At 41.8% G+C, this 24,658-nt stretch overlaps 2 protein-coding genes across 4 annotated transcripts; one reads left to right on the forward strand and one right to left on the reverse strand.

Annotated features, from left to right (window-relative positions):
* Positions 1–466: 466 nt before the first annotated feature.
* CLRN2 (clarin 2) lies at positions 467–21,826 on the reverse strand. Of its 3 annotated transcripts, XM_039542544.1 has the most exons (5): positions 21,506–21,826; positions 20,689–20,905; positions 6,146–6,302; positions 2,100–2,279; positions 467–1,611 (listed from the first exon to the last, which is right to left on the reverse strand). In XM_039542544.1, the coding sequence occupies exons 3-5, from the start codon at positions 6,297–6,299 to the stop codon at positions 1,346–1,348; spliced, it is 600 nt and encodes a 199-aa protein (XP_039398478.1). In that variant the 5' UTR covers positions 6,300–6,302; positions 20,689–20,905; positions 21,506–21,826; the 3' UTR covers positions 467–1,345. The 3 variants fall into 3 exon arrangements, 2 of the variants coding, with proteins under 2 accessions (XP_039398478.1, XP_039398477.1); XM_039542543.1 differs by lacking the exons at positions 20,689–20,905; positions 21,506–21,826 and having other exon boundaries at positions 6,146–6,651; XR_005599814.1 differs by lacking the exons at positions 467–1,611; positions 2,100–2,279; positions 6,146–6,302 and adding an exon at positions 10,128–10,234 and having other exon boundaries at positions 21,506–21,818.
* On the forward strand, positions 8,239–23,267 carry QDPR (quinoid dihydropteridine reductase). Its single transcript, XM_039542542.1, has 7 exons — positions 8,239–8,544; positions 9,045–9,137; positions 12,042–12,138; positions 15,046–15,186; positions 18,039–18,147; positions 19,605–19,688; positions 22,889–23,267. The coding sequence occupies exons 1-7, from the start codon at positions 8,449–8,451 to the stop codon at positions 22,992–22,994; spliced, it is 726 nt and encodes a 241-aa protein (XP_039398476.1). The 5' UTR covers positions 8,239–8,448; the 3' UTR covers positions 22,995–23,267.
* The last annotated feature ends 1,391 nt before the right edge of the window (positions 23,268–24,658 follow it).

The following is a 24,658-nucleotide window of genomic DNA, read 5'->3' on the forward strand; positions in this document are numbered from 1 at the left end:
AGCGGACCCTCCGGAGGCATGCCGCCGAAGGCTGTCTGCCTGCCGCCCTCCCGGCGACTGGCAGAGCGCCCCCCGTGGCATGCCGCCCCAAGCACGCGCTTGGCGTGCTGGGGCCTGGAGCCGCCCCGGATCAGATGACTACAAATAAAATGTGTTTTAAGAATTAATTTGGGACGGTAGCTTTACCAAAAGAGTTTTTCATGAATTCAAATAAATTATTTACATCCAATTTTCTGTAATTGTCATCTATAAATAGTTTAGGAATCTAGTTTGTTTCACTATGCTAGTTAAACTGAAGAAGTCTCTTGTTCACTTTAAGGCTTGATAATTTTCAGTTTATGACACATCAGTTGTGACTCAGTTGATTAAATGCTTGTGGTAGTGCTGGTATTTCACACAAACAAAATTTTCCACACATCCAACCATTTTAGTATAACATTTTTTCATTTTAATACTGTTTCATCAGACAACATTTTGTACTTAATTTCAGATAAAAACAAGAATTGGCAGAGGCCCGAGGACCATAAGTCTGTCAGAATATGAATCTTCAAGTTATCATAACAATCCTAATATTATTTAGAGTCTGTGTACAAACATTTTGCCCATCATTGGCTAGAGAGCTCTTCACTTTCCAGCTCTTCACTTTTCTTAGATGCTATTATTCTTCCCTAAGAATATTCTTCTTATAATATTCCATATTCTTTTTCTTTCCACTCCTCTAGAGTCTAGCTTTTGATATTTGTTTCTAAGTTTCTAAATCTTTCCACAAGTTCTTGGTGCTTTCCCTTACATTTCAGTCTTCCAGGTAATGGAGTTTACTTTTCCAGTTCTGTAGCATATCAATAAACAAGGTGTACTTGGCCCTCACAGATTTTCTAGAGAATTCTGAGGAAATAGCTTGCAACTCTGGATAAAACCTTAAATCCTGTGTCTGTTCTTCCTGCTTTGAAATAAAAATACATTCTAGTAAATTAAAGGCCGAAGTATTGCGATTTATGTATTCTCTTCCTTACCCTATAGTTCACTTTTTGGTTTTGGTGAAAACATACTTTAACTCAAATATGTAAAATATTTAAGATGAAAAATATTATAGAAAATAACTTTATTGTTGTTCATATTAGTTAGTTTTTCAATCATTAGGTTTCTATAGTTTGTCTTCCATGCAGTGAATATTAATTGCTGGTACTGACAACTGGCCTAAAAAATACTGTATATTTCTGCAAGTGGCAGTTTTACTTTCCATGACAGCAACAATCTCCATCCAGTTAAAAAATTGGAGAACCAAGGAGCTGTTCTTATCATGAGAGTTCACTTTGTAGAACTAGTTTTATGTAGGTGAAGGTTATCAGTACATGATATCTTCTGCTGTAACAGTCGCCTCTTCTGTTTTAGTCTTGAATTCAGGGAAACGAACCCCACTTATGGCTATTAGCAACAAATTTACTACATGAGATGTAGCACTAGCCACACAAAGCCAAATGGAGCTTTCATACTGTTCTTCCAAAATTACAAACTGAAAGACATTTTCCTGGAAATTGGCAATTCTTTCTGTTAGGCGATGAAGTTTAACAGCAGCTATAAAGCTAGCGACTGCCAGTGCTGTAAAGCCTCCTGCAACAGAATGAAAAAATACTTAATCATTTTCAAAACAAGTCAGACATTTTGGTTGTGATTCACAAAAACATGATTTAAGCACATGCTTAAAGTTAAACACATATATAATGCTATCCAGATTAAGAATGGATTTAAGGATGTACCTAAGTGCTTTCCTGAACTGGGGCCTTTATTAGTTAGGTGACCAAGCATTGCACCAATGTTATGTTTCTATTAAAGTTCTCTTGTATGTGATATTGAGGCTATATATGTGAATTCCCTGTTCATACAAAACAATCTACAATATGCTGAAGGCTGAAATGCCTTCTAATAGTTTTATTCTAATACAAGGGAATTTAGTGCTAACTATTTTTGCACACAAGTATATTAAGCCAAGGAGAAATACAGATATGGCAAGGAGAAGATGTTTTCATTTTTGTACACATTTACTTTTACCATTTTATTCAAATGTGGTTGGTAGTAAAAATAATTTAAAATTATATTACCTGCAAGTAAATTCCATAGGCAAATACCTGCTGGACCTTTAATAGCTCGGTATGGAACTTTTATTGCATTGAGAATGCAGAATCCAAAACTGACCAGAGCAAAGGAAATGGCCGCACAAAGGAAGATTAAAATCATCACATGAAGGCCTGCATTCAGCTTTTTCACCAGATGAGGGAAAACTGGCAAGAAACAAATATTCAGTTATTCAGTGTATAAATCTTCCTGTGAAAATTACAGGATACACATTATACTGATGCTATAAACTGCTTTTCATTCAAATTAACAAGGCATTATTTACGGGCGGAATCAATCTGGGTAGATACAGGTGTGTTAGTTTATGAGGGATGAATTTATCTGCTCACTACATCAGAGGAGCAGAATTTTGACCCTGTATCTCCCTGAATTTTGGGGAAATTCAGATACAGAATATGTCTATGCTATGAGCTGGGAGTGTGATTTCCCAATTCGAGTAGACATATTCACACTAGCGGTCACTGAGCTAGTGTGCTAAAAACAGTGGCGTAGCTGCTGTGACATGGGCAGTGGCGAGCAGCAGCACGGGCTACCCGCCCAGATTATGCACCCTTGTGGCCCAGGTGTGTTTGTACACAAGGCAGCTAGCCTATGTGACTGCTCACTGATCCCCATGCTACTTCAGCTACATTATTATTTTTAGCATGCTAGCTTGATTGGAGCTAGGGCAACTATGCCTATGTGAGCTGGGAATCATACACCTAGTTCCAAATGTAGACAGAAACCCGGTGCCATGAGCTCATTTCTAATAGTTATGTATCTGTATTGAACTTATACAACAACTAAATGTGATTAGGTGCCTTGCTGAATCAGGCTGTAAGCCTAGGAGACTTCACTACAGGCCAGGCTGCCTTAAGCAGGCTAGATATGATACTGCAGTCCCAATAGATAGTGCTAATGAACAAGTTACTTCTGTCTTGATACCACCACAAAAAAAAAAATTAAAATTAAAAAAAAAAGAACATTATTAAAGTTGCAAAGTCCAGTATGCAAAAGTTAGAAAATGTCACAGTTAAGGCTGCCTGTTCCCCATGTCTGTATGCATTATAATACAGCCTTTAATTACAGAGTCACATACTATTTTTTCCACAGGACTCCTGCCTCATTCCATGCTCCCATGGGTCCGGACAGTTCTGCCCATTCCCCTCAAGCATAACCCCTGCTACCCTGTTCCCTCCAACCTGTCCCAGTCCGGTCCCTTCTTTTCCCTACCCGGCTCGTCATCTCAGTCTCATTTTAGCCAGTCCCATTCACTATTTCTCAGGCTTCTCACCCAGTCTCCCTGCCCATCAAGTCTTAATCCCACCCCTCCAATCTCCCCTTCTCAGGCCCCCCTCCCCCAACTCCTTGCCCAGCTAATCCCAGTTCCCTGCCACTCCCAGCTCCTCATGCGATCGATCATCCCCACCTGGCATGCAGTCACTGCCCCCCTCCCGCCATAGACCCTATCCCCACTTGTTTGTAGTCCAAATCTTTCTCCATCCAGTCTCTGTGTCCTTGTTCCAGTTCCTTTCCCTAATCAGTACCAGTTCTCCCCCTGCTCCCTGGTTGCTCAGCAGATAAATCTTTCCCCTTCCCCTTTTCCCTCCTTACCCATGCCCCACTGGTTCTCAGTCTCTTTGCCTAGCCAGTCCCAGTCTCCCTCGACATCTCATCTAATCTCAGTCTTCCCCACATCCACTTGTTTCCAGTCCCTCCCACAACCCCAATTCCTTTTCTGGCTCCTTGCCCTGCCAGTTCATGTCTGCAGGCCCAACCTATAAAAAGCTCTTAATAATCTAAGCCCATGGTTTCCTCTGTGTTCCCTCCAATGTATCTGCAGTGAGATGAGTTTTCTCAGTCTCCTTTTTCAGGTTGACTCTGAACAAGGCAAGGGAACCGCCATTCTCTGTTTAGGGACCCCATCTACAGAATCAAGAAGCTGTTCAGCAGAATCCTTCTATGACTGTTTTTCAGGCATGGTCTAAGGCCTTTTTATTTGGGTCAGTATATCACTGACCATTTTAGCCTCCCCCTTTCACCTTCTTCTTTTCTATGTTTGGCTAAGTTGTAGTTTAGGTAACAGCTAGCTTTGCTGGGCCACTGGCCAAGTTTTAGTTAGATTTTATATAAAGTTTGCAGAGCATCTCAGTCTGGGCTGGCCTTAGGTTTTATGTGGCTCTATGTGAAGTAACACATGCAAGATCCCTTGCAACTCTTCCACTTCTCTGAGGCATCCATGCCTCCATAGACCCAAGTCGATTGGATTACTCTGAAAAACTCAGTGCTCTTCAAGCATGTGTATTTTTAAAGTTTATGATTCCATTATTTAATTTTTGGGTTGTTAATTGGGTTAAAAAAACTAAAAAAGTAATCACCACACTGACAGGCTTTGCTATAAACTGGAGACTGCGGAAGAACAGGACCAGCAGAGGGAAGGAGAGTTGGGGAGGTAGGAGGATACCTGAGCAGTGTGGAGACAAACTAGTATCCTGTGTTATTAGAGAATAATTATCATGGTAGGGCCTTCTGTGGGACACACTGTCGGTGTGATACTGGGAACACTAATATGAAGCAGTTTATTAGGGGAGGAGGCATAAGGACAAAACATACAGGGCAAACTTTGACTAAGCCTGCAGATTTGTAGGTGGAGGAGGGAAAAAGGCTGACGAGAGCTCCTGTGCATCCTCCTCAAGGGCTGGGGGCAGATAACCCATCACACAGTTCTCTGAGGCCACTGGGTTTGGGGGTCTGCTCAGTAACTTGTTTCTAACAGGGCTGCCCAGAGGGGGGGCAAGTGGGGCAATTTGCCCCAGGCCCTGCAGGGGCCCCCACAAGAGTTTTTCGGGGCCCCCACAAGAGTTTTTCGGGGCCCCTGGAGTGGGGTCCTTCACTCGCTCCAGGGGCCCCGGAAAACTCTCTCAGGGCCTGGCCCCCGGAGCTTCTTCTGCTCCGAGTCTTCGGCGGCAATTTGGCGGCGGGGGGTCCTTCCGTCCCGGGACCTGCCGCCGAAGTGCCGAGTCTTCGGCGGCAATTCAGCGGCGAGGGCCCCCCACCGCCGAAGACCCCAGGCCCGCTGAATCCTCTGGGCAGCCCTGGTTTCTAAAGCAATGGAAAGAAGGGTCCTTATTAAGTGTGGTCCTCTAGGAAATCTCGATACCATATTCATTTACAGAACTCTGCCATCTGGTTGCAGTCCTAGCAAGGAAAAGTACCGCCGATTTCAGCTGGAGTTTGGCTTGCATAAGCACTGTAGGATCAGACCCTTTTGGCATAATATCCATGCATTCCAGTAGTCACTGTGTAATTATAGCACTTCCCTTCAGGTTGCATAGCAACTGATGAGAAAGTCTGTATTTATTAAGGATTGAATTAGCCCTACATGATTGAGCCGGAGACTAAGGGGACATAAAGCTGCCCCTTCCTCCATTCCCCTGAGCAGGATCTACCCAGATATTGAGCTCAGGCATTGGCAGGTGAGTGAGCAGGGGGGTATGCCAATATTCCCTTCCCACCCACAAACAGCTGGGCATGGTGGAAGAAGAGAGAGTCAAGGAGCAGGCAGAGCCATGGCTCCTCCCTCTATGTTACAGCCTTTGGAATCAGCTGGACACAAGGGAAGGATAGTTGACCAACACAATATACTTTCCCTTCCCCCACCCCCCATGTAAAATAGGAGCTCTAAGAGAATCCTGACTTGGAGGGATGTCTCTGCGTCCCAGAACTCCTTCTAGGGTGGCACAGAGATACACAGGCCCTAGCACAGAATTTAAAGGAAACTCTCAGTTTATCCCATAATAATTAAGGAATATTTTTCTTCTCTACTTATGCAGTGATACAAGGTTGTACCAAAGAACATAACTAAATGTTTGTTTTTTAAAATTCTCACTCATATTTCAGAACCCTAAAGCCACAAGGAAAATGAGCCATAGATATGAGTTTAATAACTATTCCTATTCTACAGGTACTACAAACAAAAGGACTTACAATGCTCTTAGAATTTATTTATATATTCAATCAAAACTTTACTTACTTGTGAATTTGGAACGCCGCCCACCTAAACCACACTGTCGTATTTTGCCCCCCCGAAAGAGTCCGTAGTAAATATCTCCAATGAACTTGACTAGCTCTGGATCTGTGGCATTGACCAAATCAGCTCCGGTTTTACAAAGGATTTTGCCAGTCATCCACTTTTGGGTACCCATAGCAATGACAATCAAGAGAAAAGACACAAAACTCAATGCAGCAGTCAAGGCAAATGAGGTCTTTTTAAAGCAGTTGGGCATCCTAGTAGTTTCAAGAAATCATCTCCAAGGCCTCTCTGCAGTAATTAGGTGAGTTTCACATTTTGCTGCTGCTCAGAAATCCACAGGTAGTAAGATGCCAGTTATTCCACACATCCTCTTTAAATCTCATTGTATTTTAAAACCAGAGGCACGGTTAAAAAGCAAGACCAAAGTGTAGATTTGCTACAACAACATCCTGAAATGGTTGCGAAGAACTTCATTACACTGTAGTGCAGTGGTGCTTGTTTCTGCAGAAAGTAATCCTATATCTACTGCACGACTAATGTTTCATCAGAGGGTTTAATTGTTCCCTGTTTTAAATACTCAAATGACACCAATTTCTTGACAATGATCACATGGGAAAAATTTAGATGCACAATTCAGTTGTATGGATTATAAAGAAAAGTTAAACAAATTGTGTGAAAGGGACGTAGCGTGGAAAAAAAATTGGCAACAGAATTCTGCTGACGCCAAAGCTGTATCAAATGTCTTTCCCTTGGTGCTTGCTGCGGTCCCCCTTTTTCTAAATGTCACTACTGTCACAGCCACCAGAACTGTTTGTAAGCAACAAAATGATGACCCTCTATTCGCCAAGCCTGTTAACTGAAGTGTATAAATGATGTTTCAGGATGCCAAGACTTATTAGATTAATCTTCTACATAAAATAGGATGCAAAGCAATTTGTTGTAGCTTAGAAAGGCACAATGTAAACATGTGCAGAAACAGTCACAATGTAGATGCCAGAAGTACTACGAGATAGCACTGAAAAAAAAAAGGTTTGCACGTCTATAGGCACTTTTACTTACAGACCTCAAAACTCTTTATAATCATTAATCAATCAATCAATCCTCCCAGCATCCCTGTAAAGTAAGTAACATAATACTCCACTGACTAGTGCCTAAACAAGTTGTGGAGGGGTACTAGTGCTGTCAGAGGTAATGCTGTCTTTTGGGTAAAATATAAAACCAAAGTCTTGATCATTTATTGTCAGTGAAGGTCCCACATAGCACTATTTGCAAAAGTAAGGAGGGTAATCCTGGAGTCCTGGATACATTCCAACTCAGTTGATTACAGTGGACCTAAATTTCACCTGCAGATTCAGTCGGTTACTTAATATTATTTTATCTAATCTATATGTACATATTCTTACCCCGAGCCCAGCATCAGAGAATAAGATTACCTGACAAATTTATTAAAAGGAGCAAACATTTCCTGCCCTGTTATTATGTAGTGTTCTGCTTAATAGCTGCTGTCCTCAGAAGTAGCTGCATTTTGTTGGTAAATTAACATATAGGGATATAGGTTCATTGAATATGTGCTAGCAATGTAAGTAGGATGTAATGTTTTGAGTTGCAGTTTGACCAAGAGGCCTTTATTTTCACATGAAGTGCAATGGTGCGCCCGTAGTGACCATGAGGGATTGCTCTCAAACATGCTGCATGGGCACTGGCTTAGTACTGAGTGTCTCCTACTGAATTTCCAGCACCATTTGCACCCTGGCTTTTCCTTGGATTGGCAGTATTGGGGCATTAACGTGTTGCTTGGTAGACTAGACCTTTTTATTTTTAACTAAAATGCAGACGTTTAAGAAATTTTCTGCTGCCACCAGTCTACAATGGCTCCTAGTTGCGTGGGAAATCTGTATAGGAGCTCAAAGGCAATCCACCGAAGGACGGAAAGTGACGGAAAATGCACATACCGCCTGTGTTACAAAAGGATTTTGTTGCCTAGCGCTGTCTCACTGGCGCTTGATAGATACATCCATGGTGTGCAACCAAGCGCCCTTATTTAAACCTCGAACTTACACAGCAGGCCCGCCGCAGGGGCGTGTGCACTGATCCTTGTCCCGGGGGAACTGGTGCAGCGCCACCCGCAGCTGCTCAGCCAGCCTAGATGGCGGTGGTGAGCGCTGAAGCGGGAAGTGAAAGGGACCTTCTGCCGCTGGGCGGCCCTGCGGGGAGGCGGAGCTGCTGGGCGGGGCGGGCTCCCAAGCCCCCGGCAGCGGCAGGCTCAGAAGGCGAGAGGGAGCCAGGCGGGCAGCGGACGGAGCATGGCAGCGGCAGCGGAGGCGCACAGGGTGCTGGTGTATGGAGGCAGAGGGGCCCTGGGAGCCAAATGCGTGCAGCATTTCAGAGCCAAGCACTGGGTAAGCACCGACAGAGCGGGCTGGGCACCTAGTGCCGCTGCTGCTTGGCTTGGGGGAGCAGCTGCCGTGGGGGGAAGCGCCCTCCTGTGTCTCGCAGCCCTGCTTCGGCCCAGCGGCCAGGGCTCTCCCCCGTGCAGTGACCTGGGAATTGCAGAGCTCTGAGAACCGACGAGCGAGAGTGTAAATCTCGCCAAGACACACCGCGAACTCCTTTCTCCTGCCAGAGGAAGAGACTTTAAACCCTCCCTTGCAGCAGCTAATCCCCAAAGAGGAGGGAGGCTTCCTCCCCGTGAACGAGTAAAGCTTGGCAGCTAGTTTGCAGCTGGCCAATTGCTGCCTTCCTTGCAAATCATCAAGTGCATTGGTTTTACACCCCAGCTGTGAAGTGGGCGAAGTACAGACTGCATGGCTTCTTAAATACTTTTTAAAAAAATCTCAGTTATTTACTGATAAATGATCCATTAAACTAAAACTCTCCCTTTGTTCTTGTTTGTTATCAGTGGGTTGCCAGCATTGACCTAGCAGAAAATGAAGAAGCTAATGCCAATGTTGTTGTGAAAATGACCGACTCCTTCACTGAGCAAGCAGATCAGGTGACTGATTCATTTTCCTTTAAATGTTGTAATAAAGCTTGTGGCCTCAATCGCTGGGCCAGCTGCTTTGTGTTAGGAAGGTGCCTGAGCAGTTCTTTCAAGTGTTGAGAAAAGCACCAGATCTCTAAATATCTTAAGGACTGTACTCTGCCCTGTGAGGGTCATCCTATCCCCATTACCCAGCCTGCTTATTTATTTATGCCCACGACCGTCTATAACCTGTACGTATGAGTGATGAACCCCCACTGCCTCTCGACTGTATCTTGAACTCACCCACTGTATACCCCGCATTGGGGACACTGCAGACTGTATATGTTATGTGCTGTCCAATACCAAAATACTAGCATCCCCCTATACTCTGTATGTCACCCCCGATGACCAATATCTGATGTTTCAAACTCTCTGTATCGTTTATTTTCAAATATTCTCTAATCCTATCTAGAATAGATTATAGAATAGACTGCTTTGCTTGTTTCTTGTAAGCTGTTTCCCCCTGGCCATGCAGTTAGGTCATCTTCAGCCTGATACTTGGCTTCCCCACAGTTAAGGCTGTCATCAGTGTATTCATATTAAACGAAGATAGAGTTCTCATTCAGTCTCCATTGTTCTTTCTCTTTGGGATTACATGGAGCCTATGTATATGTTGTTATTACATTCAGAGAGCCCAGGGACACCCTCCTTTTTATTAAAACCATATTCATCTTTAAAATCTGTATCTGGGTAACAACAAACTGTAGACCAGTGGTTCTCAAACTTTAGTACTGGTGACCCCTTTCACATACAAGCCTCTCTGACTCCCTCTTATAAATTCAAACCACTTTTTTTTTTTTTATTTAACACCATTATAAATGCCGGAGGCAAAGCAGGGTTTGGGGTGGAGGCTGACAGCTCATGACCCCCCATGTAATAACCTCGCAACTCCTGAGGGGTCCTGACCCCCAGTTTGAGAACCTCTGCTGTAGACAGAATCTGAAAGAATTTTACAAATCTGTTGGTTTTTTTTATTGGTCACATTGGTTTACTTTTTGCACTTTCTGCAGTGAAACTAGACTTGCCAGTTTCTAGTCAATTTCCTTGTTTCCTCCTCTGTCAGAATTCTGCAAAATTATGAAAAGAAATAAATAAAGAAAAATAGTTCTGTCAACACTCAGTCATCAATGCAGCAAGCTCGTCACATGGGCATGCCTGTACGCCCATGCAGAGTACCACTGAAGTCAGTGGGGCTAACACGGACTCATGGGTCTAACTGTGAAGAGCATCTCACAGGATTGGTGCCCAAAACATTTCCATGAAACTTAAAAAAAACAAAAACAAACACCCCATCACACACACAACACAAAAATCACCTAATTCTGGAGCCTAAATTACCGGACACTGTCATTTTAAAATTCAAATTTTAAATGTACTACAGTTTTGCATTACCTGTATCTCTTAATCTTGACAGTGACTTGTTCTCACCCACATTTGTAGTCAAGATGAATTAGGGCTTCTCATTTTGTTAATGTCATGGTTATTTAGACACCCTTCATTGTGAGCCTCGGAAGCAGGCACAGCACTTTTCAGGAAAAGCCAATAGAGTTGGATAGGATAATTGAACACAACTTATCTGCATGAAAATGTTTCCTGGAGACTTAGCTGTGACAATTTATTTAAGAACTTGGTCTCCTAACCTTCCACTTCTTTCTTGGGTCTCAATCCTGAAATTTATTGTGTGCAGACAGATTGCTGTGCCTATGCAAAGCCTCCGAGAGCTTGATGGGGCTCCAGGCAGATACAACAGTCCATCCCCATGCAGAAGTTGCAGAATTGGGGCCTACATGTGATTTTTACATTATTATCCACAAGTGAAGCCTTGTTCTTCACATATAAGCATGGTCCTCTAACTGATAAACTGAATCATTAGGCATAAAAAAAAAAAAGGAGTACTTGTGGCACCTTAAAGACTAAGCTACAGCTCACTTCTTCGGATGCTGTAGCTCACGAAAGTTCATGCTTAAATAAATTTGTTAGTCTTTAAGGTGCCACAAGTACTCCTGTTTTTTGCGGATACAGACTAACACGGCTGCTACTCTGAAACCTGTCATTAGGCATAAAGTTACTTTTATGCATGTATAATTCAGAAGGCTTTTAAATAGATTGTGGAGTATTTCAAGCCTCAAATTTGTCATATTTCTGCTTTTTTAATGTTGGTCTTTTCTTAAAAACATGAAATGATTTGGTTATACCCCTGGTTTTTCACTTGGAAACTGATCTGTCGCTGAATAATTGGCACAACAACAAAAGGTGTTCTTGGTATAAGTTCCACAGAGATAAAATTCAGTCCTAATATATATTATGAAGCCCTACACTTGGGAGAGGAAACAAAAATAGGGTAGGTTAAAAGTATAAACCCTCAAACTTTAAGCTTGTAAGCGAGGGTATAAACTATATGCTCCCAAGCTTTAGTGTACAAGCTTTAGGGTTAGGCAGAAACTTTACCAACAGCGAGGCTATTCCATTATCAGATTTTTCTTACACCTTCATTCTATGTTTCTGAAAGTACAATACAAAGGGAAGGACTGTTACCTGGAAAGCAGTGTCCCAAGAGAAACTCCACGTGCTAGTAGATAGTAAACTAGGGGCCTGATCCCTGAAACTAACTGATCCTGCAAGCCTTACTCACACGTTAGTTCCACTGATATCACCCAGCATATGATGGTGGTCAGATCTGTTTTCAGTATTCAGTATTGTTGTTTTACTTCCAGTGAGTAAAATCATAAAGTCTAATTTTAAATAGCTGCTTACATCACCATGTGTGCAACATAATTTAAAAAATTACAATTTAAAGGTTGGGTATTTATATCTTTACTTCTTCAGTGCAGTATTTTCAGAATGACTTTATAATTTCTTTGTTATATATTTAAGGTGACAGCAGATGTTGAAAAACTTCTGGGTGCACAGAAGGTGGATGCTATCCTGTGTGTAGCTGGAGGATGGGCAGGTGGCAGTGCAAAAGCTAAATGTAAGCCCTTTGTTAGTAGTATTCTGACAAACACATTAATGCAATGGGAAGAAAAAGTCATGGTAAGAGGTAGATCTCTCAGACTGAAATCTCTCTTTTACTATGATCACATAGTATCCTAATCAATGGGAAGTGGACCACCTCTAAGTGCCTTTCATAGCCTTTTCTGTTTGATGGTTACATGTGATTAATAATAATACCTTGCTCTAATGTAGCATTTTTCATCAGTACATCTCAAAGTGCTTTACAGATGAGGTCAGTATCATTAGCCCCATTTTACAGATGGGGAAACTGAGGCACAGAGAGATTAAAGTGACTTGCCCAAGGTCACTGGCTGAGCCTGGAATAAACCTCAAGTCTCCCGAGTCCCAGTCTAGTGCGCTATCCACTAGGCAACACTACCTTCCAGAGTCTTCACTGCAAGTGTATTGTGGCACTATACTGTCACATACTGACAGGTTTTTATATAGTGCCTAAAATAGCTTTTTTAAATGGATGCAGGTCTTCAAGTTTAACATTAAAATGGCTTGTTACTGAGCTCCTAACATTTCATAATAGCCAGAATGGAATTTTTCTAACTTAGGTTAGGGTACCCAAAATTATTAGCCTAATTTCCTATCTGGAGTATATAAAGCAGCTGGTGGACCCTCCCTTTCTCACCAAATACAAGGCAAAGGTGTTTCTTATTTTTAAAGACAACATAGGAAGATGACATTCATTACTATTTCATAAAAAAGTAAATATTTTTTGTGTATCTGTTACAATCCAATACAATGTAGTCAAACAATTTAAATACTGTAAATTAGATAACAGATAGTACACCTCTACCCCGATATAATGCAAATCTGGTTATAATGCAGTAAAGCAGCGCTCCAGGGGGGTGCGGTTGCGCACTCCGGTGGATCAAAGCAAGTTCAATATAACGCAGTTTCACCTATAACATGGTAAGGTTTTTTGGCTCCCGAGGACAGCATTATATTGGGGTAGAGGTGTACTATCAGTTTAAGTTATTGACAATCAGGATGGCAAATGGAAATGTCTAGGGATGGGTCGTCATCCTGTCTACTTCAGGCCATTAATATATGTAAGTGTGTGTGAGTTTAATGTAGTTTTTATGGAAATAAACATCTTAAATGCTAAAGGAATAGGTATTCAATATTATTTGCTTAATCTTAATTTTTCTTCTCCTGTCCCCCACTAATATGTTGTTAACATTAACGATTGCTGAATTATTTTAAAATTCTATTTTCATTTGAACTGACTAGCTGTAATACTACAACTCTTTTTAAATTGAAACTACACGCAGTCCAGTCCTTTAGAAGTCTTGAGATTCTGAACATGTCTAGGCAGCAGTCGTACAGTCCAGACCGCCTGTAGGCAGATGGAGCCCCTGTTTGAACAATAGTCTGATGAACAAAAGATGTTTCCCACCAATTCCTTTATGCCTTGGGGTTTTCCATCCACTAGGTCCAGTCCTGCATAGCTTATGAGATCTAAGAAGACCAAAGCCCCTGAGGAAAAAATAGTTGCGGTCCAGCAGTTAGTGTTGTTTTCCATGCCATTCCAGGAAGTAAGCAAGCAGCAGTTGAAATTTAAAAACTAGGTTTTATGTAATACTACAGAGCACTACCCAAAGATCACCACTGCAGACATAAAATATTTCAGAGCAGTCTTTGCGATCACAGAAAAGAAAAAGCATATAGAGCATTTGGTTTTCTCAGGTGGTCACCCATCCAGGAACTAAACAGACTTAAACCTATAGCTTATGCAAAACAATGCAACTTTATTTTATACAGCTTCTCTCATACAAACTCTAACTGGACTATAAAGTTAAATAATACAGTTACAAAGTTAAAAGAATAGAGTGAGAACTTAAGAACAATAGGCAAGCAGAAGAGTTGTTTTCCCTGCAGATGAAAAGGTCATTCTAGAAGGTAAGGGCTGCAGAAGAGGAGGCTCTCACTATCACAGTTGAGACTATGCAAAGGGACAGAGAGAGGAAGCTGGTGCAAGATGAGCACAGGAGGAGGGTGCAAAGAAAGCGATGGGGTCTTTGACACTGATGAAAGCAAATCCATGGGAGTTTTAGAATGAGGGGAGTTTTGAACAGCGTATAGAAATTAAAGGTGAGCCAATGGAACTAGCTGAGGATAGGGGATGTGGTCACACTTGTAATGAGAAGTCAGGTAACAGTATTGTGCACGTGCTGTTGAGCAGGAACTTGAGGAAGCCAAAGAGAATGGAGATATAGTGGGCAAGGCGAGAGGCGCTGAAGTCATTGAGGATTTCAGCAGAAGTGGGGTATACAAAGTGGCGTAAGGCAGATTTGCATACTGTTTCAGTCTATATCGTGAGGCACAAGCTAGAACTAGAAGACTTTTGCATTCTAGATGATGGACCCAACTCATCTGGAGTACTGTGTCCAGTTTTGGGCCCCACACTACAGGAAGGATGAGGAGAAACTGGAAAGAGTCCAGCGGAGGGCAACAAAAATGATTGGGGGGGCTGGAGCACATGACTTATGAGGAGAGGCTGAGGGAACTGGGATTGTTTGGTCTGCAGAAGAAAAGAATGAGGGGGGATTTGATAGCTGCTTTCAACTACCTGGAAGGGGGTTCCAAAGAGGATGGCTCTAGACTGTTCTCAGTGGTGCCAGATGACAGAACAAGGAGTAATGGTCTCAAGTTGCAGCGGGGAGGTTTAGGTTGGATATTAGGAAAAACTTTTTCACAAGGAGGGTGGTGAAGCACTGGAATGGGTTACCTAGCGAGGTGGTGGAATCTCCTTCCTTAGAGGTTTTTAAGGTCAGGCTTGACAAAGCCCTGGCTGGGATGATTTAGTTGGGGATTGGTCCTGCTTTGAGGTCCCTTCCAACCCTGATGTTCTATGAACTATTTTGTTTTTCAGCTTTATACAAAAATTCTGACCTGATGTGGAAACAGAGTGTTTGGACGTCAACTATTTCCAGTCACTTAGCCACAAAACATCTGAAAGAAGGAGGCTTGTTGACTCTGACTGGAGCAAAAGCTGCTTTGGCTGGAACTCCAGGTAATAAGCAAAATGTGGTGTTTGCTTTGACACGAACAATAATTGTTTTAATTATTCTTATTTGAGAAACAACAGTTTTACTCCCTTACATTTCTTCCCATATACATATGGTAAACACTGTTTGAATTCCTTGAGGAAAGTTGTAACTGCAGTTGGCAATCCAAAACCCATGGCAAGTATAGTGCAAGAAAAGAAAGAAAGAAAATCTGTTGCTTAAATACTAGTTGTCTGGCTTTGGTGAAATCTTTTTTAGTATATCAAGCAGTCAGAAATGCTTGGGAAATTAAGAATAACAACACATTAAAAATGTTAGGTACAACATTGTAAACCCTTGGAGAAGGTTAAACTCCATATTTGCTTTCCTGGAAGGCAGGGTTCTTAGGTAACTAATTTTTTTTTTAAAGTTAGTGATGACTCAGTTGTTTTTATTGAACATGGCCATCCTGCTTATGTTCTGAATCCAGTTCACCTTGCTTCAGACACAGATAAGCTTGATGACCTTCAGCCTCTGTCTCCATTAGTTGTTTAGTATAGACTTTTTGTGAAATATACCTTGTGATCTTTGATCTCATTCCAGTTTTTCTTGCTCTTTGTAGAGAAGAAAGTCTGAAAACAATTTAAAAAACACAGGCAGTAGGGGACTATGGGTGTGAAGGGTGAAGACAGAGGTTAACATCCCTTAAAGTCTGCAAGATTTATCTGAAATGCAAATGAAGTAACTTCCATTTCCATGTCTCTTATATTAGTGTTACTTTTCTCTCGTAGATATCTGCAACAATATTCTGATGTGACATAGGAAACTTTAAAAGTTAAAATGATGGAATAGGTTGTAAAGATAAAAGGTGCTTCTTCCAAGCTACGTCTGAAAACAAAGCTAAAGGAATTAACTGTTACCATTATGTTCTAGGAAAGTATACTGTAGTTTTTTTAGTTAATGATTTGGCCTCTATATTCCCATGTTTAAAGCTGCATCTAACATAGTCTGAAGATAAAATTGTTATTGAGTGAAAAGGTTGTTTCTTTTTTTGCAACAGACTGACCATGTATTGTTAAAAATGCAAATAGGTGAACCCTTTGGAGTAATTCCATGACATTTTGTTAGGGTAGAGAATCAACTTAATTTGCTTTCATGTTTTGAGCAGGATGGTTTCAATCATTGTGGATTTTTAGGACAGGCAGTGCTGTGGGAAAACACATGAACCTTATTAAATGTGAGGAGGAATTGGGAAAGAATGGTTGCTCAACTAGTGCAAATGTATCTTCTGACATTTAGGCTTGTAATTATTCGTAATTATGGAAGTCTAGCTATTCTTCCCCCCCCAGTCTTATGGTATGTCCTCTTGTTTTTCAGTAGGCTCTGGAAACAATTTTCCTATTTAAGTACAGTAACTTTAAATGAATCGCCTACAGCTAACTGGAAAAAAATAAATAGAAGTAAAAGGGGCTCAGGGATGGATGGCAAAGATTGAAAGATTGGGACTATTTGGTTTACAAAGGAGACAAATAAGAGGGGATATAAGGGATACAAACAACAAATAGTAAAGAGAAGGTAAATTGTCCACTTCTATTTAGGCTTTCTCTTAATACCCAAAAAAGGAACATTCAGTGAAACTGTAGGCACCACATTTAAAATGGATCAAAGGAAATACATCTTTGCACAATGCATAACTAGCCCATGGAACTCATTGTCACAAGATATCGAGTGCAAGAATTCAGTAAAATTCCAGATAAAGTAACAGGCATTTATATGGATGGTGAAAACATCCACAGTTACATTAGATTGTATAAGACATTTGTTTTTGGAGAGAGAAACTCATGCCACAGAATCTAATTCAACTAGTAACTGATAAGGATTAGGAAGAAACCTAATAAGGGAAGTTATTTAATGACTTTCCACCGTGGGGTTTCTTGCTTCTGCCAAAGCGTCTGGTAAAGGTCTGTGTCAGACATGCCAGGACACAAGACTAGATGGACCACTGGACTCATCTAATATGGCCGTATGTATTTACCCCTGATTCTGCAAACATTTAAGCACTTGTTTAGTGAAACTATTCACATACTTAACAGTAAAGTCAGTGGGACTATTTGTCCTTAAAGTAAAGTACATGCATAAGTGTTTCCAAGATTATGGCCATAGATAGTAGATATATCTAGAGCGGGGTAAAAGAAAATTTGGTGAAAAGGGCAGATATGATGATTTCTAAAATTTGTTTAGATTTCACTCAAGTATTCATTTAGAAAAACAAAAAAAAAAAACCCTGAAAAATTGGAAACATTTCATTATAACATTTCCTAAACAGAAGATCGATTTGGTGGGGGTATTGAAACAGCTTTTTTCAAAATTCTCTTTAATTTTATGTTTTAAATATTCAAAGAATTTTAAATGGTCAAAATTGAAACAAAATGTCTTATTGACCCTGAAACAATTTTTTTCAACTTTTTAAAATCGCCAATGAACTGAAAAATCTGTTGTTCTCTCAGCTCTAGATATATCTTCTCTGGGTGTCTTTTTATAAAGACAAGTGCTTTAACACTCTGTTCAGATCTCATGGCACACAATTTGTGAGACCAACTAAGCGAATCATAATTTTTAAAAATATTTTTTAAAATTCTGTGTTGCTAGATAAATTGAGCTCTGTGATACCCATGACAAAGGAGTTGTATTGCTAAGTTGTTCTAAAAATGTGTATACATTCTTGCAATGTGCTATAAGACTGATTCTGTTCCTAGATTGCTGCTGGTGAATATAAACCTTCCTTTCACCAAATAACATGGAAACTTTCACTGTCTCTTTTTATACAGCTCTTGTCAATGAGAACTTTTTTTTAATCTGTTCTATTTCTAATTGTTAGGGATGATTGGTTATGGCATGGCAAAAGGAGCAGTACATCAGCTTTGTCAGAGTCTAGCTGGTGCAAACAGTGGCTTGCCATCTGGGTCTGCTGCTCTTGCTGTTCTACCGTAAGTGGTTGCCTAGCTACCTGTACTATTGCATTGTTTAATTTTAAAGTGTGACTGTAACTGAGTGACACATGGATGTACTTTTTTTCTAAGGCCCCATCTACGCTACAGAAATAACAGTTTAAACATGGTTGTGGTTTCTCCAAACAGGGACCATCCCTTGTCAGTAGTCTAGAACATGCCTAGCATGTTATAGGCATTACTATAAACAATAAATAACATATTTTTTTCTTTCCTGTAGAGACAGAAGAAATCTTTGTTACGATGTTAGAAAACCATGATTTAACCTTGACAGCTGGTTAAACCATGTTTAAATGTGGTTACTTTGTAGTGTAAATAGGAGTCTAAAAGTGACAAATTAGATGTATGAAACTGTTTAAAATATGTGCTTTATAGATCATGTGGAAAATAAAACATTCCAGTATTTTCTTTTAGCCAAAAGTGCTTTTGAATGCATTCACTGTTCCTTAATTTTGGTTGGGCAAAGTTAGCCAATGTCTATCACACTTTACTTCTGAATGCCAAGTGGTGGTTTAGATGAGGAAAATATGCCTTGTCAAACTTTTTACCTTTTTGAGATTTTTTCCATAGAAATGTAGCTTCTACTGTAGTACACAATATTATATATCTTCTTGGTAGAGTGACTGGGGCAGTTAAAGTAATTGTCCCTTGAAGACTTGTGACTACAAAAGGTTTAGTTCCTCTTTTCCCTGCTACAAGCCTATTAACACTTTATTATAAGTTGGCTGCTTGCATTGGTAGAGGGGTGGATGAACTGGCTGGCCTAACAGACATGGAAAAGATCTAACTTCTGTGATTTCCTTTGATAACCTAGTTAAGGATTTGGGTATTTCTTTTCCAGGCCCATGTGAAATACAGTCTTTGAAGATTGTCAGTGCTCAGAAGTACTGTAGAGGGGCTTAAAAATGCTGTCTGAACTCATTTAATTACATCTCCCCCTCTTCTTTACAAGCTTCTCCAACTGCATTTCTTTTGAGACCGGGAATGACAACATACAGGATATTTGAATAATTAACACCTGCCCCTGCAGAGTACCACCAACAGTCAGATACCAAGTTCACACTGGTCTCTTGGCTACTGGCCATTCCAAACTTGCATAGATGCCTTGAAAGGTTTTGTTATTGTATAAAGTTCGAAGAGAGTAACAGTTAAGGTGGGGGCGGGGGGGATTTTCAGCAACATATCAGTGACTTAGGCATTTTTGAAGATCCTGCCTTACAAATATCATATTTAATTATATAGATTTAAAAACTTAAGACTGATGATTACATGCTGTTAGAGACATACAGCTTTCAAGAGAAATCCATCTAACATTGTTTGGATTTCAGTGCCCTGTTCTGAAAATTCAGCATATACTAGAGCAAAGAACGGAAGAGCAGACAGCTCTTATCAGAAGCATGATGTACAAATGAAAGGCTTATCTCTCTCAATTGCAGGGTTACCTTGGATACACCAATGAACAGGAAATCAATGCCTGACGCAGATTTCAGCTCCTGGACACCCCTAGAATTCCTTGCTGAGTGAGTACATGCACAATGACTAAACAATTCCTAGCTCTCCTTTTAAAACAGCTGGGTTTTTTTGCATCTTCTCTTCTAAAAATAGGTAGTCTTGTTACTTGGATTTGGATGTTTCTGTGCACACCCTATTTTTTGTGCCTTGACGTTAGCTTAAGCTTATAGGGCCGAATCCTCAGCTGGTGAAAATTGGCATAACTTCATTGACTTCAGTGGCCCTTCATCAATTTACACCAGCTACAGCTCTAGCCCTGAGTGTTTTAAAGTCAGCAAGCCTGATAAAGCATGCGGACAACTAAGTTAAATCACAATCAGCTGCGTCAGACATAAGCAGTCTGGTTTAAAGGTGAACTGTAAAGAGAGGCATTTATGCTCCTTTTTATATTGTGTTATGGTAGATCCCCCTCCTTCTGTGTGCCCACTCCCTCCCCCCCCGAAGTGCCATTGTCTGCTTATTTCTTGAGTAATATCACTCAGTCAAGTCCTCACTGGCTAGATCTGTGGAGGGTCGGACCTGAACGAAGCAGCAAAAAGCTGCAAGATGAGCTGCAGATCTCTTTGCTCCATGCTGAGGGGTAGAGGCTCAGCGTCCCTTCCTTCGCTCGGCTGAGGGTAGGGAGCCCTGCAGCACATTGGTGCTGGCTTTGTGGCATTACCTTGCCGAAGATGGCATGGCATAGAGAGGGAAGTGAAGGCATGATGTAGGATTTTGTTTCTTTTTAAACAGCAACATTTTTTTGTGGGGGAGGGGAGGGAAGAGTGGAAACAGATCCAACTTCATACATCATGAAGGGCATTGAAAAAATCTCTCTAGTTTTCTAGTTCTCCCTTTAAGCCTGTGGAAGCCAGGGCCGCCGAGAGCGGGTTCGGGCCCTGGTGAAAAACATTTTTGCGCCCACGCAAGGGCGGACTGGGTAAACAGGGCCAACGAAGCCAGGGAAGCCGGGCCCCGGGCCTCCTTCCGGACCGCTGGGCCCCGGTAATTTGTACCGGCTTCCCTCACCTTTAGTCGGCCCTGGTGGAAACCAGGGCACTTGGAAACGAGGCTGAAGCTGTGTACTTCCCACCGTTGTTCTTACAGCGTGTCTGTTTTGACTCATGATTTCCTTGCCGTTTGGAGAGCTTTAGTTAGATCTTCCATTCAGGGATGGTTTTAGGCAGAGGAGGCCTAGACAGCTGTTTGAGTTGCCTTATTTAAAAGGTCACTGCCAACTTGACATCTAGTTAGTTCAAGAAAAAAAAAAAGTAAGTACTTTCAGTTATTTACCTGCACTCCTGAGACCGTTTGGCCAGACGCTGTGGTTTTACAAACACGTTCCTAATATTAAGGGTTGTTTTTAAACTGTTTTTCTCTTGTGAGAGATGCTCACAAACATAGGAACTGATTCTATGTGTGAGACTGACTGCATGGAGTGCTGCATAAAGTAAATAAACTGGAAGGAAAAATAAAAGGACTAAACCATAATCTGTTCCACTAGAGTAACTTTAGCCACAGTGGGTAAAACAGTCCTCTGCCCTCCCCCCCCCCCTTTTTTAAGAGTTAAACCAGCACCATCAACCTAAAATCTCTATCTCTGAAATTGTTTTATGATTCAGTAATGATCACAGTCTGTAAGAAGCTCAGTCACACTTCCTTGTAAAACCAAAGACTGTTTCCCTGTATTGTTAAGCCCAGGTATTCAAAAATCACGAGCCAGGCCCCCCAAAATCATGAGATTATCTTGAAAATTGTGCTTCCTTTAATTTGCCTCCTGGTTGCTGAGCCTGTAGGTTGTTAAAGATTTACTTCCTTAATGAAAGCTTCTCACATAATCACATACCTTCAGGAGCCAGGGCTTTAAGAAAAACACCAAGTATTGTGAGAGCTGGTTACAGTGCCTTCCTCTTGAGAATCCTCACAGGAATTCTCATACTATCTGGTAATGACATTCTGGGGTTTAGTGTGCCCCAGAATGCATTGCGTCAGATTGCATGACCATTCAAAATGGCTTCTGGGTTGTGCAGAGCATGAGGATAGAGTATGGGCCCTGAAGAATGCTTTGCATTCTCTGGATGAAATTCCACTTCTCCCTTTCACCTTAGGCAGCTAATACAAGGCCTCTGCACCTCTTCCAATCTTCAAAATAGTGTTTAAATTGAGCATAGGCAATGTGGTGGCCCTCTGCTGAGGGGTGAATTCCTCCCTGTGAGACTTCCAAGTCCCACTGCTCCCCTCACGGCCCTGAAGAACCATTTCCACAATTGTGCAGTTCAGTGGAGTGATGATGGGAGAGAGTGTTTTAAAGGGATAAGATGCCTAGGGAAGGAAAAACGCTGGGGGAAAAAAAAAGAGCACTAGACAAGGGAAAGAGCATGAGACCAAGAAGAATAGGGATGGGATAGGAAGGGAGGACATTGGAGGTGAAAGAAAGAGAGGAGGGAATTGGGAGACGCTCAGAGGATGGTAATAGGGGAAAAAATAATGGACAGAGAGGGAAGAAGAGCGAGAAAAGAATAAGTGGAAAATGAGAGAGGAGAACAAAGCTGTGACTTTGCTTTTTCTTTCCCTTTCTCATATATTTGAAGTATATTAACTTTATTTTAGCCATAATCTTCAGTGGAAGGGTGACTCTGAAGAAAAGAACAGTTCTCTACTCGGATGCCAACAAATTTTTTTGTTTTAGACCCCAATGTGCCTAGTTACCTTGATGACATCAGTTGCAGTATATTTCTGTAGGATTTACTTTTTATCTTTAAAATGTTTTTTCCCTAAGAAATTGAAATACCGGTATTTTGCAAACTTTAGGAGCAGAATCGGGGTACAGTTACCTTCCACCCAAAGTTAACGTTTATTATTTATTATGTATCTAAGATTGAATTTTCAGAGCGCTGCACACTCTCTGAAAATCATGGTGATAGAGCCCAACAGGACAATAGGTGCTTTGTAGACAGATGAGACACAGCTCTTTGCCCTGAAGAACTTACATTCTAGGCCCCAGTCGTGCCATCAGATCTCCGTGGGTGGATACCTGTGCCTGTGCAGAACATTATTGATTTTGTGGGGCTCCGTGTGAGTGTAAGGGCCTCTCCTCGTGGAGACAATTATAAAGGATCCACAATAAAAAGACAGCATACAGAGAAAAAAGTGGATATGGCAGGCTGACTTTTTTTTTTTAACACCCTTTGCCTATTCACACTTATTATATTCTCATACTTTTTAACAGAACCTTTTATGACTGGATCACAGGGAAGAACAGACCAAGCTCAGGCAGCCTAATCCAGGTGGTAACCACAGGAGGGAAGACAGAACTAGCTGCTGCACATCTTTGAGACTGATCAGTGTGATTGTGAAAACACAGCAAATGAGAAGGTTGTAACATTCTAGTCAAGTTTGGGTGGTCTTCTGTATCCAGTGATTCTATTATCTTGTTTGTGAAACAAGATGTTGACTAATGTTTCTCTGTTCTTAGATGCAAGCTACATTCCTTTATCAAAAGGTATCCGTTGTCTTCGATACATATATCAAGGCTATAGATTTTAAAATCTGCAAATGTCCTAATCTTGAGCATTCTCTATGGGGTTACCTCTGTTCTTTAAAATAAGGAAAACAGTGGTGGCTATGTATCAGAAATTGTACTTAATGATGTGATGTACCTACATATATAACTGTCGAGTTCTGTCTCAGTAGTCTTTTGGGCAACTGTTTTTTTGTCCATTTCAGCAATATCGTTGTCTTCTAATATCCTAATTCTAGTTTTATTTTGTTGGACATAGATATAAAATAAAATCACTGTAGCCCTATGGAAAGCCCAATCCTGCTACCCCTTTTCCTATTAGTATTCTATACCGATTCAAGTTGTCTTATTGGAGCCAGTGGGACTGAATAAAGGTTACTTGCACAAGATGGGGTTGCAAGATTAAAGCCTTTAAATTGCTTTAAAGCTTTCAAAAGGGCTCTCGGCCCAGCAATTGTTGTGTGTTTTCTGTCACAAATAACTGATTTATTATATTATAAATGTGTCTTGCGTAACTCCTGATGGCTCTTTACTATCTGAAGGAGAAAAAGTGCCCTAGGAAATAAAAGTAGAACACACAGACTAATGTTAGAGGATTTTGTGCTAAATAAATATATATTGTTTTATTTATTGGCTTGGTTACTTTATAATATAAATTTGTGGTGTAACATCTACACAGATTTGTACAGTGCTTCCAAAACAATTCTTAGCTCCCCACTTGAGATTATTGTGTACAGACAATACTTTAAGGCAGGGGTCGGCAACCTATGGCACGCGGCTGCCTGCTGTGACTCTGTGTGCCATTAAAAATCCTGCCGACGCGGCAAGCCACGGGGTCCGCGGTCGCGGGCTGGAGCACTGGCTGAGCGCAGCAAGCCGCCAGCCCCTCCCCCGCCTTCCCCCAGAGCCCTGCTGCTGTGCGCTCCCGCGGGGCAGCGTTTGGCTCTGTGGAGAGGTAAAGACGCTCCCCGCTCATCTGGAGCCCTGCTCTTGCGTGCACATTGCTCTGAGGGGCGGGGCTGGGCTGCGTGCGTGGCGGCGGCAGGGCTCCAGGATGAGCGGGGAGCCTCATGGTAAGGGGGCTGGGGGGGGGCAGTCAAGGGACAGGGAGCAGGATGCGGGGATGGGATCCCGGGAGGGGTTAGGGGCAGGGGTCTCTGGAGGGGGCAGTCAGGGAGTGCGGGGTTGGGTGGGGCATGGGAGTCCCGGGGTCTGTTTGGGGGTGGATAGGGGTCAGGGCAGTCAAGGGACAGGGAGCAAGGAGGGTCCTGGGGAGCAGTTAGGGTGGGTGGGGGTCTCTGGAGGGGTGGTCAGGGGACAAGGAGCTGGGGTTGTATGAGTCGGGAGTTCTGGGGGCTGTCAGGAGGCAGGGGTGTGGAGAGGGGTTGGGGTAGGCAGGGAGCAGGGGGGCATTGTATAGGTCCAGAGTTCTGGGGGTCCTGTCAGGGGGTGGGGAGTGGTGAGATAGGCATGGGAGTC

This window comes from Mauremys reevesii, linkage group 5 (genome assembly GCF_016161935.1).
Source record: "Mauremys reevesii isolate NIE-2019 linkage group 5, ASM1616193v1, whole genome shotgun sequence".
In the NCBI taxonomy this organism is placed as follows: domain Eukaryota; kingdom Metazoa; phylum Chordata; order Testudines; family Geoemydidae; genus Mauremys; species Mauremys reevesii.

Excerpts from the sequence above, each read along its gene's own strand:
- CLRN2 (XM_039542543.1), bottom strand. The coding sequence starts at position 6,398 with ATGCCCAACTGCTTTAAAAAGACCTCATTTGCCTTGACTGCTGCATTG. Across the intron at positions 2,280-6,145 it reads GCGGCGTTCCAAATTCACAA|TTTTCCCTCATCTGGTGAAA; the intron begins GTAAGTAAAGTT and ends GTTTCTTGCCAG. Across the intron at positions 1,612-2,099 it reads CCTATGGAATTTACTTGCAG|GAGGCTTTACAGCACTGGCA; the intron begins GTAATATAATTT and ends ATTCTGTTGCAG.
- QDPR (XM_039542542.1), top strand. The coding sequence starts at position 8,449 with ATGGCAGCGGCAGCGGAGGCGCACAGGGTGCTGGTGTATGGAGGCAGA. Across the intron at positions 12,139-15,045 it reads TGGCAGTGCAAAAGCTAAAT|CTTTATACAAAAATTCTGAC; the intron begins GTAAGCCCTTTG and ends TTTGTTTTTCAG. Across the intron at positions 19,689-22,888 it reads CCCCTAGAATTCCTTGCTGA|AACCTTTTATGACTGGATCA; the intron begins GTGAGTACATGC and ends ACTTTTTAACAG.